The following is a 12,710-nucleotide window of genomic DNA, read 5'->3' as shown; positions in this document are numbered from 1 at the left end:
TAAGCCATGGGGGGTGCTCTGTCGGTCGCCATGAGGGCAGCAGGCAGGTTGCCTTCGGCAACATGCCTGCGGAGGGTCCGCTGGTCCCGCGGCTTCGGCGGACCTCCCGCAGGCAAGCCGCAGGGCAGCCTGCCTGCCGTGCTTGGGGTGGCAAAATACCTAGAGCCGCCCCTGGCTCCTGTTGAATAGCAGGGGGCAGCGACAGAGTCAAGTAAAATCAACTGCTGGGATCAGTAACACAGAATGAGCTGGAGAAGCCACTTGAGAGAGGTTTTCACATGATCGTCATCAAGAATACACAATGGGGAAGGAAAGATTGGATCTGGGGCAGGAGACTGCCCTGAGATGCCCTTGCTCCCTGTGAATCCCCCTGCACCCAAAGTCACAGCCTCTAGCCAGTGCTTAAAGGGATCTGAAAAAAGTGTGGGGGCGGGGAGGAGGGTCTAGCATAATCTGACTGTAGCAGGTTCTGTAAAGCAGAACGTAAAGTGGGCCCCTCACAGACCCAACTCAATTTAAAAAAAAGCCAGGTCTGTAACCCCTTACAAGCGCCCCTTCCCCACTTTAAGCACGGCCTCCAGCCCCTCCATGGGGCTCCCCAGTTGTAGGGAACTGCCCAAGGGACTGAGCACCACACACTGCTCTGGGGATACAGGGTGAGGAGCTCTCCCTGACACAGTGAAGGAAGGCAGCAAGCCGGACCCTGCTATCAAAAAGGTTGAGAACCACTGGATTAGAAGAATCCAAGAGGGCTGAGGGCTGGAATACAGAACTTGGGCAACAAATTAGCTGTTCTTCGCACCCCTCCCCTGGCATCTGCCCCCTCTGCCCACCTACCTCCAACCTGCCCAACTGCATCACCCCCCTGCACCTGCCCGCTACCCTTCCCAAACCACCCGCCTTGCAGGGCACCTTCTTCACTGCTCTCCCTGCCCAAGTCCCCACCACTGCTCAGAGCACCCCCAACTGCTGCCCCTCCTGTCCCCCAGGAGCCCCCTCGGGCACCTGCTTCCCCCAGCTAGCCCAGAACGACCCCTCCCCTCCCCCACTCCCCTGGCATTCCCTGGGCATCTCCCCTCCAGGCTCCATCCCTGGGCATCTGCCCCCCCCGCTTTACCTGACCCGCTGAGCGCCCCGGAGCCCAGGGCGCTTCCCAAGCGCAGCCAGCACCTCCCGAGCCACCAGCTTCAGCCAGGCCGCGCTAGCCATGGCGGGGTAGGGGGCGCTGCGCCCAGAGCCCAGCCCCACGCCAGCGGGGATGGCAGCCGGCGGCGGGCACTGGCTCGGCTGCAGCCTGGGAGGGAGTTTGAGGAGAGAGGACGGGAGGAGGCGGGTACCGCTCCGAGTGCGGAACAGCCAACGGCTTCGCCCGGCGAGGGGCGGAGCAGGCGCCGGGGTGCGCGCAGGCAAGAGTCTGTGTTAAAGGAACTTCTGCAGGCGGGGTCCGTCCCCAGCGAGCTCCCACACGGCCCCAGCGAGCTCCTACACTGCCCTACACGGCCCCTGCCACTTCTACAGGTGGGGTCCCTCCCCAGCGAGCTCCCACACGGCCCCAAACCACCCCAGCGAGCTCCCACACTGCCCTAAACTGCTCCTGCCACTTCTGCAGGCGGGGTCCGTCCCCAGCGAGCTCCCACGTGGCCCTACAGTGCCCCTGCCACTTCTACAGGTGGGGTCCCTCCCCAGCGAGCCCCCACATGACCCTAAATGTCCCCTGCCACTTCTGCAGGCGGGGTCCGTCCCCAGCGAGCTCCCACGCGGCCCCAGACCGCCCCAGCGAGCTCCTACACAGCCCTAAACTGCCCCTGCCACTTCTACAGGCGGGGTCCGTCACCAGCGAGCCCCCACACGGCCCCAGACCGCCCCACCGAGCTTCTACACTGCCCCTGCCACTTCTGCAGGCAGGGTTCCAACTTCCTCCCCAGCGAGCTCCCTCGCTGCCCCAGCCACTTCTGCAGGCAGGGTCTCTCCCCAGAGAGCTCCCACACCAAGCTTGAGAGGCAGTTAGTGGCGAGCCACCCACATAACCCCTGGCACCGCCACACTCCAGTTCACAGCACACTATCTCTTCCCAGCACAGGCATGTTACCCACAGCCACCACTCCCGGGGGGAAGGCAGGGGAAAGACCCTTTAAGAGGCAGTTTTGTGGACACAGAGGAGACAAACTCCAAACCTTGCAGATGCAAAGGTGGTGGGGGAAGGGGGAGGCAGGTTGGGGGGAGGCAGGAGAAAAAGAAAATCTGTTACGTAAGGGTAATAATTGGGCCAGGAAAATGGACAAATGAGCCTGTGTAAAAACATATGGCAGAACATAAGAAGTGTTGTTCTATCCGTTCTGCGTAAGTTGGAAACTCTTTGGGACAAGAACCTGTCTTGGTTTATGTCCTGAAAAAGCAGCCAGCACACATTGAGGTGCAGCACGTAAGGTCAAGCAAGGCAGCAACCTGCTTCGGTGTCTGCAATAGCTTCAGCAACTCACAAACTTCTCACAACTTCACTAGATCAACTCCACTCCCTCCCACTAGCTTGAGCCTTACTAATTGTCCAGCCGGCCAGCTGCACTTCTGTACAGATTCCACCCCCCTTGTTCAAAGGGAAGGGGGTGGCGGATGTCTCTGCCTCAGATGGACACACACTTTCTCTCTCTCTCACTTCTCAGGATGCTGCTCAATCATCCTGCCAGAAATGGCATGTTACTGATTTGCCTTTAGAATGGGCTAGACTGCACCAAGGGAGAGGTAATTGGCAGAGAAGAGGAGAGGAACGTCTTGGGGAAAGATTTACCCCTCCGGAACCTACTGCAAAGTCTTCATCCCTTCCTCCCCATGTACAGTCACGCACCTTGGATTATATCAACATACTCTGAGTATTTCTTGGAAGCAGCACATGGACACTTGCAGCTGCTTCATCTCAGTTTGTTAGCTGAGTGGTGCTGCTGCCTCCCAGCTTGGTTCCTGTTGTGAGAAAACATAATTTTTCCATTAAAACAAAGAACAGATTTTCCAGTCTGGGACATGGAGTATTGCACAAACTAAGAGGGAAATGTTTGTGTGAGCTGGAGCCCCTGGTTAAAACACAGGCAGCAAATCACTACTCCACACATAGAGAGAGATCAAGGACAATTTTAAATTAATTGAAGGGGGGAGAATACAGAGACTGAGAATTTTGAAGCTCATTACCTGTCCTGCCACTGTCTCCTGTTCCCAAACCATCCCTCTTCCCTGGATTCTACCCACCATGCACAACCTGGTATCTGTTCCTTTGTTATCTGCATCCCTTACCTGTTCCCCAAGCTGCCCCACTTGCATCCACCCTCTCCAACCCAAAACCCTATTATCCAAACTGCCTCTCCCCTAACATCTGCCTCCCTCCAGCTAACCTTAAATTGCCTGCCCCCAACTTGGCCTGTTTCCCGGAATCATCCTGCCCCCTTACATAACTTATCAAATGCCCTTCAGCTCCGTTCACTTTACAAGTGCAGCTCCCACCTCCCAAACCACTAGCTTCAAACACGCCATAATGATCATGCATCTCCCTGTCCCCAGGTGAACCTGGGCCTCGGAGCCCAGCTACCCACATTGCTTCACCGGGTAGGAAGAGCAACTGGGAGCTGCACAGCTATTCCAGAAACACTGAATTATGATCACTACACCTAAGGGACCAAGGCAGATCCAGACACCCAGCCCCAGAACACAGAGGCACCCAGCTCTATGCAGCACCCAGACACAGGGAGAAAGCAATCCTGAGCCGATCGCAGCAGCACTGAACCTTAGGGACAAAGGGGACTGGAGAAATTACTCTGATTGTAAAATGACAACTGCCCTCGTTGGACACTGAAATGCTAGTGCCAACCAGCACCATACGGACATAAGACTTGCCAAAGCCCAGGCAGCATTAAACCATGTCTAGGATAGGTTTCACAACAGTTTTTTGGAGGGGGTGGATGGGGTTCATATGCAGCAGCCTGTTTGGCATTACTGCCCCTTTCTGATTCAGTCACTCAGGCTCATTCAGACTGAGAGGCTGCTCCTGCCTTCACTTTCCTCTAGCAAACTCCGCGATCTGCTGGCACAGATTCCTTGAACTGTAGGCCTGAGTTCCACTTTATGTAACTGGAGATGCTGGAAGCAGAGACGTGGCAAACCTTAAATACATCCTTTGATAAGGTAGGACAGAGCTATGTGAGGGCAAATGACAGAGATGCCATCTACACCAGCCTGCCTACATTTCTGATGGCCTCCGCACACTTAGCAATAGTAGTGAACATGTAGCACTTATATAAATATTTAATCCTGGTGCCAGTGCTAGGAACTGAACATTTTACGTCTTTTAAGCACTGTACAAATGGTAACTAAATAATGTTACCAGTGGGCACTGGACTGTGACTCAGGAGACCTGAGTTCTATTTCTGACTCAATCACTGATCTCAGGCAAGTCATTTCACCTCACTGTGCTTCCGTTTCCTGGCCACCCTTTGTCCACCTTGTGCAGGCAGAATGCAAGCTCTTCGGGAGGGAGACTGTGTCTTATGATGTGTCTGTCCAGTGCCTAGCACAATGGGGCCCCGATCTCAGCCTTGAGGAGAGCCTACCACAAGCTACATCCTCCCTCCTTGCAGCACAGTGTGAATAAAGGCTGGAAAATTAAAATACAGAAGCTAGATTTTACAACAGAGGCTGATGATTTTGGGTGCTCAACTAGAGGCAGCTTAACCAGGCCTGATTTTCAGAGAGTGAGTGCCCAGCACTTTCTGATATTCAGGCTCTTTGAGAGTGTCTCAAGTTGGGCATCCAAAAATGGAAGCACCCTAAGCCACAGTGGTCTGATTCTATTCTCACACTCATGGAATGCCACCAACATCAGTGGAGTTACTCCTGATTTACACCATTGTAAAAGAGCAGAGAATTCGGCCCATAGTGTAGCTTCATGTAGCAAATCTCGCCTCCACTCTCCTCACTGATATTCCTTCCATCGGCCTGCTCTTAGACTGTAGTCCTGCTCTGTTTGTCTCTCTTGTTTTGGTGCCAACGCAGCAAACACTAACTCGTGTTACTTAACTTATGTGAGTTAGTCCTATTAAAATCAATATGTAAATACAGGAGTAAATTTATGCATGTGCATAAGTGTTTGTGGGATCGGAGCCTTTGACAGTAAAGTCACCTTGATTGATTGGTCCTTCAGCTCTCATATAGATTGCACCGATCACAACATCTTCCATTCTTCTCGTATCCTGGCCTTCCTTCTCCACGTGTGGCCATGTCTTTTCATGATAAAATCTTCCCATCTCTTTGGAAGGCAGCCGAGTGGTCATTTCAGTTCCCGTGGGTACCACGCGGTGACAGCTGCAGTCCATCGATTGTCCCTGGGCCTTGCTATATTTACTGTAAGGTATTCAGGACAAAAATAATGTATTTTTATCTGAGTCGATAATGCACCATGTTAACTGTCAGTGCTATATATGGCAGTATCCCAAACGCACCGTGTGCTTGTGCTTTACAACCACAGAGGAAAACACAGGCTCTGACCCCAAGAGCTTACAATAAGTGTAGTAAGATAATTAATAATAACAAATTCGGTGCCAGTCTAACCTCCCCACATTCAGAGTATCAGCCTACATGGGTGAATCCCAGTTACACATTAATCCAGGTAATATGAAGAAATCCTTGCGACTGACCCCTCTGGCGAAATGAGGACACACGGTCAAGGCTGTCAGAAGAGTGACAGTATGAATGAGTGAAATCTTGCCTAGGGTTGAGTAAGATTTTAACCGTCTCCAACTAAGGCACAAGTCTTAAAATCTGCCTCTGAATTAATTCCAAACGGGGCAACTTGGCAGATCTGCTGTGCAACTGTGACCTGTGCTCTCGTTTCCTGCTGATAAGAGCCAAGTGCTCCTGGCCCGATTTAAACCCAGAACCCAAAGTCCATGGACACTTGCCTGGATGCGAAAAATTATTGGCAATCTGCAGCAAAGCAAATGAGACAAGCCCATTCCTCACAGATACAGAACCTGCTCCTGATCCCACTAAAGTCAATGAGAGGTCTGGCACCGGAAGCAGGATTGGACCCACAATATGGCCCATGGCGAGGTCATACACAGATGCTGTACTGTACTGTGCCCTGCAGGTTTGGCTCTCAGTCATCTTAGGCCCAGGGCAATGCTACAGCCAGAGATGCAGGATCCTTGGAACTTGCAGTTGCTTCTAAAGTATCATGGGAGATTAGATACGGTTTTATTTACCTTTAGGAGAGTTATTCTAAACCACTTTGTTAACCGGCCCAGGCTAAATCTACACTATGTGCTGGAGTTTGGGGCAGGGAGCTCACGCAATTCTGTCCTTTTTTTTTGCCTTGAGGGCCACAGGGAATCATTGTCTCCATCAAGGGATCAATGGTTGGGTGATCCGAACAGCTGTTTATCCACCACCCCTGCCTGATTACCTCCTCTGGTCCTCTTCCGCCCCCAGTTCCCTATTGTGTAGGGACATGGAGAATCTCTGAAAAGTTGGACCTCACTTTTCCCAAGGAGTTCATAAGAACAGCTGTACTGGGTCAGACCAAAGGTCCATCTAGCCCAGTAGCCTGTCTTCTGACAGTGGCCAGTGCCCCAGAGGGAATGAACAGAACAGGTAATCATCAAGTGATCCAACCCCTGTCACCCATTTCCAGCTTCTGGCAGAGGCATACCCCCTCTCTGGGCTCTAATTCTGGCCCACTCTTGTGAGGCAGAATTAAATTGTAAAAAAAAAAAAGGCGGGGGGAGCCAGTTTGTTATTTGAGCCGATTAATGTCCCTTGCGTTGCTCTTAAATCCCCCCCCACACACAACTCACCTGTACCCAGGTTCTACTTCTAGTAGTATATTTTGATGCAGTCAAGCCATATAGAAATCCCTATTTCCTTTTTAGTGATTTTGACTAAATCGTTTATAGTTCAATAATTTAAATTAGATTGTTACTTTGCCTGCAGTGGCCAGCACAAATTGATCACTTACAGACACATTCACTGGGAAAGGCCCATTTTCTTCAGAATGAATGGCTGTAAAGGCTTCTCAGAAAAAAAAGCATCTAGTGACACTAGCTGTCATCACCTGACCTCTCCTTTGTATAATTTGTTTTATTGCTTAGGTTTTCAGTAGGTGTGACTGCACATAATAATACTGCCATAACCAGGTTTATTATTAAACCAAGCATTCTCTTCTTTAACACTTAACAATCTTTTTAACAGTTTCACAACCCCCAAACTTTGCAGTGTTTATTTGTGCAAAAGCTTCTTTTAACTTCTTACTTTTAATAAAAAAAATCACATACTTATTTCCCAACGTGATGTTTTTAGACAAATTGTTTTGGCAGCTTTAAGCTTTTAAAGAATTTATTATTTTTACACTTTTTTAACATAGTACACGTGGCCTGCAAAGCTGTTCTCACTAAATACAGTCCTTGAAGGACAACTCCTTTTTATTTTGGATTTATGCAAATAGGTAACAGACATTGTTTCTCCCTGACCTTTTAGGATTTTATTTCCACATAGTTTTTCTTCTTTTCAACTTTCCTTTGCTCTTTATGCTTTTTACAATCATTCCTTAAGGTGGCATATTTTGTTTGTGAAGTTTTAGCCACCAGAAACAATCCTTGTGAAACTGCTGCCTTGATCTGGATGTTCTTTGCCTTGGGGAAATAAACTAGGTACTATTTTTCCATGGCTGGCAATGGGTCCTATTTTTTTTTTAAATTGTAGTGGCATTTAACACTTTGCTGTGCTTAGCCAATACTTTATTTATGGCATTCAATGGACCGCTACTATCTTCTGCCAAGCATTCTTTTTTCCCTCCCAGACCACTCTCTGGAGTTCCTTTTTTACCCAATCCCAGTCTAATACTTCCCATAGGCCCCTCCCTTAGATTTAACCTACCTCTTCAGCTAATTTTGTTATATTTAAACCCTTAAATCCTTCCAATGCCATTTCCCTTAATGCTCAGTTGTGACCCTCATGCTAAGGGGTTTCTACGTTATCTGCTCCAGATGAGCAGATCTGCGTCACACTACTGATATGTTGGGGTAGCCTCTGAGACCATATCCACTTAGGAGTAAGTTGAGGTGGCTTTTGAGACCTTATCCACTTGGTTCCCAATAACTCAATTCACCTCCGAACTCACTACTTTGTTGGCATACAGTCAAACTACACTTGAGTTGATCAGGCTTAAGCATATGGGGTGGGTACAGGGCATACCACACATCCAAAATTACACTGCAAACCTCTTCCTTTATATACATTTACTGTGCATTGCATTACACATTGTGGAATTGGCTTAAGCACTTTGTAGGAACCAATCCCAGTACAGCATGTGCCGTCCACACGCTCTCCATGTATGACTTTCTCTTTATCTCACCTTTACATTCCTGACTTATCTTATCCATTGTTATCTTGTCCACTGTAAGTGGCTCCTTGAGCATTCCCCCCTATCTAGTTAGCACAGACATTCTGTTTACAGCCTGCCAATCCATTTACCTCCCTAATCTGTCACTCAAGAAGTGAGGCCTCATCTTACTCATGTCAAGCCAGGCCTACAACAATCAGAGTCCTGGCAGTCCCAGGGGAGAACAGCAGGTTTAAACCCTGCAAAATAAGCAGTTAACCCAACTGATTGCACACTGTTATTTTACTGTACGAGAACGTCAAGTAAGATCATTTATGAAAGCTTGTAATGCACGGAACGGACTAGCCAAGGTCAGCTATGTATACAGGTTATGAAGGGGTGTGTGTCTGTACATATAGAAAATTGTAAGTGTGTTGTGACTTCAGCCTCACCTCACAAGAGGGCAGTGAAGCAACCAGGCAGGGAAGGGCTACCTCACCAACCAGATGACACCGGCTTCAAGCACCTAGGCTTGTCCATCCCAGGAAAAAATGACGAGGAACATCAATGCAAGTGGGAACAGCTTGAACCTGAAAACAAAACCCTGGTGTTCAGAAACCAAGAAAGGAAGGCGTTTCCCCCGCTTTTAATATCTATAGAGACTAAAGAAAAACCCCGCAAACCCTTTTAAAGTGGAAGGGCTTTGAACCGGAGACCATCCAGAACAGGAGGCTGCCTGTGAACACTGTAGCTAAGGGGTACATTGGGAAATGGTTTTAAGATGGTAGGTAACTTCTTAAAAGGGGATTTGATGTAATATGAGAGTGTAAGGCCTGAGGTTGCATCTTTATATTTATTTTCTGTCTACTTTGTATATGTTTGCTCTCCTGAACCATTTCATCTCCAAATCTCTGCTTTTTCTGTTAAATAAACATTGTTTATTTTTATACCAAGCCAGTCTCTGGGGAGCAAACTGTGTGGAGTGTGTACGCCAAGGTGAGCTAGGACCTGGGGGGCTGGTCTCACACCTTCGGGGTTGATGTACTAGAGGGGAACAGTCCGACTGTCTGGTCACTAAGAACTTGGGGAGACCTGTGACTGGAAGGGCTATTGGTGTCGCCCTCCAAAGAGTAACTAGGTTGGTGAAAGCCAGGGTGAGACCTTATGCCTGAGGTGCTTGAGAACTTAGTCAAAATCCAGTGAATGATACTTGTTCCAAATGGATTAGCAAATGAATACGGTACGATTTGTTGATTTAAGGATATGACCTTTGCATAGTTTGACATGTGATGTTGACAATTTGTGTTAATGGTTTATAAATCATTACATTTTTTAATCTCAATGTCTATTGTCATTAAATAATTGTCTGACCCCTCCCCCATCATTTCCTGCTATGGTGAACATTTAAAATCACTAAAAAATCTAAAAGATTGCTTAAAAATAAACATTGCTATCAGCCATCAAAATTATTGTAAAAAAATATCAAATTCTGCCAAGTCGAAGAATAAGCAATGAAATGACTGGGTGTAAGTCTACGAAGAACTGTCAACATGTGAATGAAGCGACCTTGGAAATACAATGTAAGACCAAAGACTGGACCATTAACTTGACAGGACATGTTAAAACAGCATGATTGTAACTGGAGACAAAGGTGCTGGGGGACTGCAATAAGATCCTCCTCTGTGTGGGTTGGGGGGGCAATCCAGGACATTTGGATAAGGCAGAGATGTGGTGCTACCAGCATGCTGTCTAGTTCCCAGGCCGGGGCAAAGCATTAGGGGAGAAACATGTGTTGGGTTTGCTCTTCTCTTCTAGCGTAGTGTCCCTGTCTTCCAGTTGACTAATAAATGATGTTATTTTTAAAAGGCTGTCCTGTGTCTCTGGAAACATCTGCTGGTTGCAGAGCTCCTAGGAGGGTAAGTCTCCAACAGAGATGCAAGCTCATTTGAACCTGCTAAAGGAGCCATGCTGAGAAACAGAGGTGCTGAAGCCAGAGACAGAGTCTTGGAATAGCAGAGCTCCGGGGCTTCCCCTTGTAAAAGGTAGAGGCCCAGGGCCTAGCACTAAGAAGGACACACTCCCAGAGAGACTGTTCGAAGGTCAGAGGTATAGCATGCCCCGTGGATACGTGACAACTGGGGTTAGCAGTAGAATACTAACTGCAACAGCAGCGCTTTCCAAAGAACACCTAAAAAGAGCACTTAAAAGAACAGCAGGGGAAAGTAGTTTACATTCTTTGGGGCAGAGAGAAGGAAAGGACTGACAAGGAAGAGGAGATATTATCAGCTCCCTAAGAAACAGATGATACAGCTGTGCAGAGAGAGAGTTAAACTTTAAGAAGTTAACCAAAGCACAAGTGGTTGACCTGCTACATAAAGACAATCAGGCAAAGAACCTCGACCCTAGGGTAACCAGGTGTCCAGTTTTTGACCGGAACACCCAGTTGAAAGGGACCCTGGTGGCTCTGGTCAGCACTACCGACCGGATCATTAAAAGTCCGGTCGGCGGTGATGCGGAGCTAAGGCAGGCTAGTCCCTACCCGTCCTGGCTCCGTGCTGTGCCCCGGAAGTGCTGTGCCCCCGCTGACTGGGAGCTGCCAGAGGGAAGCCTGTGCCCCAACCCCCTGGCCCAGCCACCCCAAACCCAGAGCCCCCTCCTACACCCCAACCCCCTCATCCCTGGCCCCACCCCAGAGCCTGCACCCCTAGGCAGAGCCCGCACCCCCTCCCGCACCCCAACCCCCTGCCCCAGCCAGGAGCCCCCTCCTGCACCATAACCCCCCCATTCCTGGCCCCACCCTGGAGCCCACACCCCCAGTTAGAGCCCTCACCCCCTCACACACTCCAACCCCCTGCCCCAGCCCAGTGAAAGTGAGTGAGGGGGGAGAAGAGCGAGCCACTGAGGGAGGGGGAATGTAGTGAACGGGAGGCAGGGCCCTGGGGAATGGACGGGAAAGGGGGTGGGGCCTCGGGAAAGGAGCAGGGCTAGGGTGTTTGGTTTTGTGTGATTAGAAAGTTGGTAACCCTACTTGATCCAGATCCTGACAAGGTTGTGGGATGACAGCCTACTTCACCAACATCCGTAGGGGGAGACGGAGGCCCGTATGTCCCAGAGGTGCCAGGAGAATCCAAGGAGGACAACTGCAATGAAGGGTTCGCTCAATACAGACAGCAACTCCTTGTGGCTGCTCTGGGGAATCAGCTCTCGTCCAGTCTGGCACCCTCTTCCGTCAGTTACTCAAGCTGTGACCCCTCGCTCTCACGTCACGACTGAGGGTGTTCTCTCTTCGTGACTCAGCCCTCTAGCCAGGTCACTATAGAGTCCCCCCCCCTCCACAGTAATGAAGTATCTCTGGACCAGCTGTCCGGCGGGCACCTCCAACACTCCAGTGGCTGGTTGGGGAACCCAGGCCCACCCTCTACACTGGGTTCCAGCCTAGGGATCCTATAACAAGCGGCCAAGAGCCGCACAGTCCTACCCCTTGCTGCTGTTTCCCTAGGCTTCTTCCTACCTAGCTTTCTCAAGCTTCCTTTCGCCACAACTCCTCTGGGGTTGACCTGTCTTCCAGGGCTAGAACCCCAGGGCTTATTTTCCCTCTTTGGTTTTCTCCTCCCTGCTCCCAGAGAGCAACTGCAGAGTCTGTCCCTGCAGCCTCTTTCTGCTGCAAACTTCCTGGCTTTATATTCCTGGCCAACCGGGCTTCTTGTTTAGTTAGACATGACTCTCCCTTCAGATGCAGCCAGGTAACCTAACTGGCCCCTCATTAAACCCACATTAACCCCTTCACAGCCTGTGGGGTACACATCACATCACAGACATCAGGAAACTGAGGCACAAGCAGCCCCATGGCAAGATAAGCAGGGAGAGAACACAGAATGCCAATTCCACAGGGAGCATAGATGCTAAATAATTCCCCCAGTTTAAGGAGACATAGCACTCCCTTGGATCCATGATACCTCAGTTACATCAGGGCCAAGGCTAGCCCCTTGGGTTTATTTTAGCACCCAGGCTTGTCATGTAAACAGAGATCAACACATGTGTGCAGAAGGATTTAGCATCCAGTATCTCGTGGGCTCTCTGATTCACATGGGGAGCTCCCACCTCCCCAGAATAACAGGGCTTGATGTATCCTGAAGAAAATGGATCTAATAAATTTAGTAGCTGGAGGCTGAAGTTATTGCTTTGGGGGAAGTACCAGTTTTAGGGAGAATAAACACCTGGGTTTGAGTGAGCATCTGAAGAAGATTAAAAGTGTCTCAAAAGTGACGTGTGGCAGAGATCACAGTGGTGGCAACTGGAAAACTCTTAAAACTCTCTGCATGGGAGAAATCCCAAAGACTGAAACAGAAACTCG

The 12,710-nt window shown here is 49.6% G+C and overlaps 1 protein-coding gene and 1 long non-coding RNA gene across 3 annotated transcripts in view; one reads left to right on the top strand and one right to left on the bottom strand.

Annotated features, from left to right (window-relative positions):
- Positions 1 to 1,359, bottom strand: part of ACSF2 (acyl-CoA synthetase family member 2) — a 52,955-nt gene extending 51,596 nt beyond the window's left edge. For both annotated transcript variants that reach the window (XM_039501922.1, XM_039501923.1), the window contains exon 1: positions 1,118 to 1,359. In XM_039501922.1, the coding sequence (XP_039357856.1) occupies positions 1,118 to 1,209 (92 nt within the window). In that variant the 5' untranslated portion in view covers positions 1,210 to 1,359. The remainder of the gene's footprint in view (positions 1 to 1,117) is intronic.
- Position 1,360: 1 nt separating this feature from the next.
- On the top strand, positions 1,361 to 3,006 carry LOC120383724. The gene is made up of 2 exons (XR_005588507.1): positions 1,361 to 1,518; positions 2,661 to 3,006. It is a non-coding gene; the product is annotated as an uncharacterized LOC120383724 (long non-coding RNA).
- The last annotated feature ends 9,704 nt before the right edge of the window (positions 3,007 to 12,710 follow it).

This window comes from Mauremys reevesii, linkage group 15, assembly GCF_016161935.1.
Source record: "Mauremys reevesii isolate NIE-2019 linkage group 15, ASM1616193v1, whole genome shotgun sequence".
Classification (NCBI taxonomy): Eukaryota; Metazoa; Chordata; order Testudines; family Geoemydidae; genus Mauremys; species Mauremys reevesii.
The sequence above is the reverse complement of the archived record's forward strand: the minus strand, read 5'-3'. Positions and strand labels throughout refer to the sequence as shown.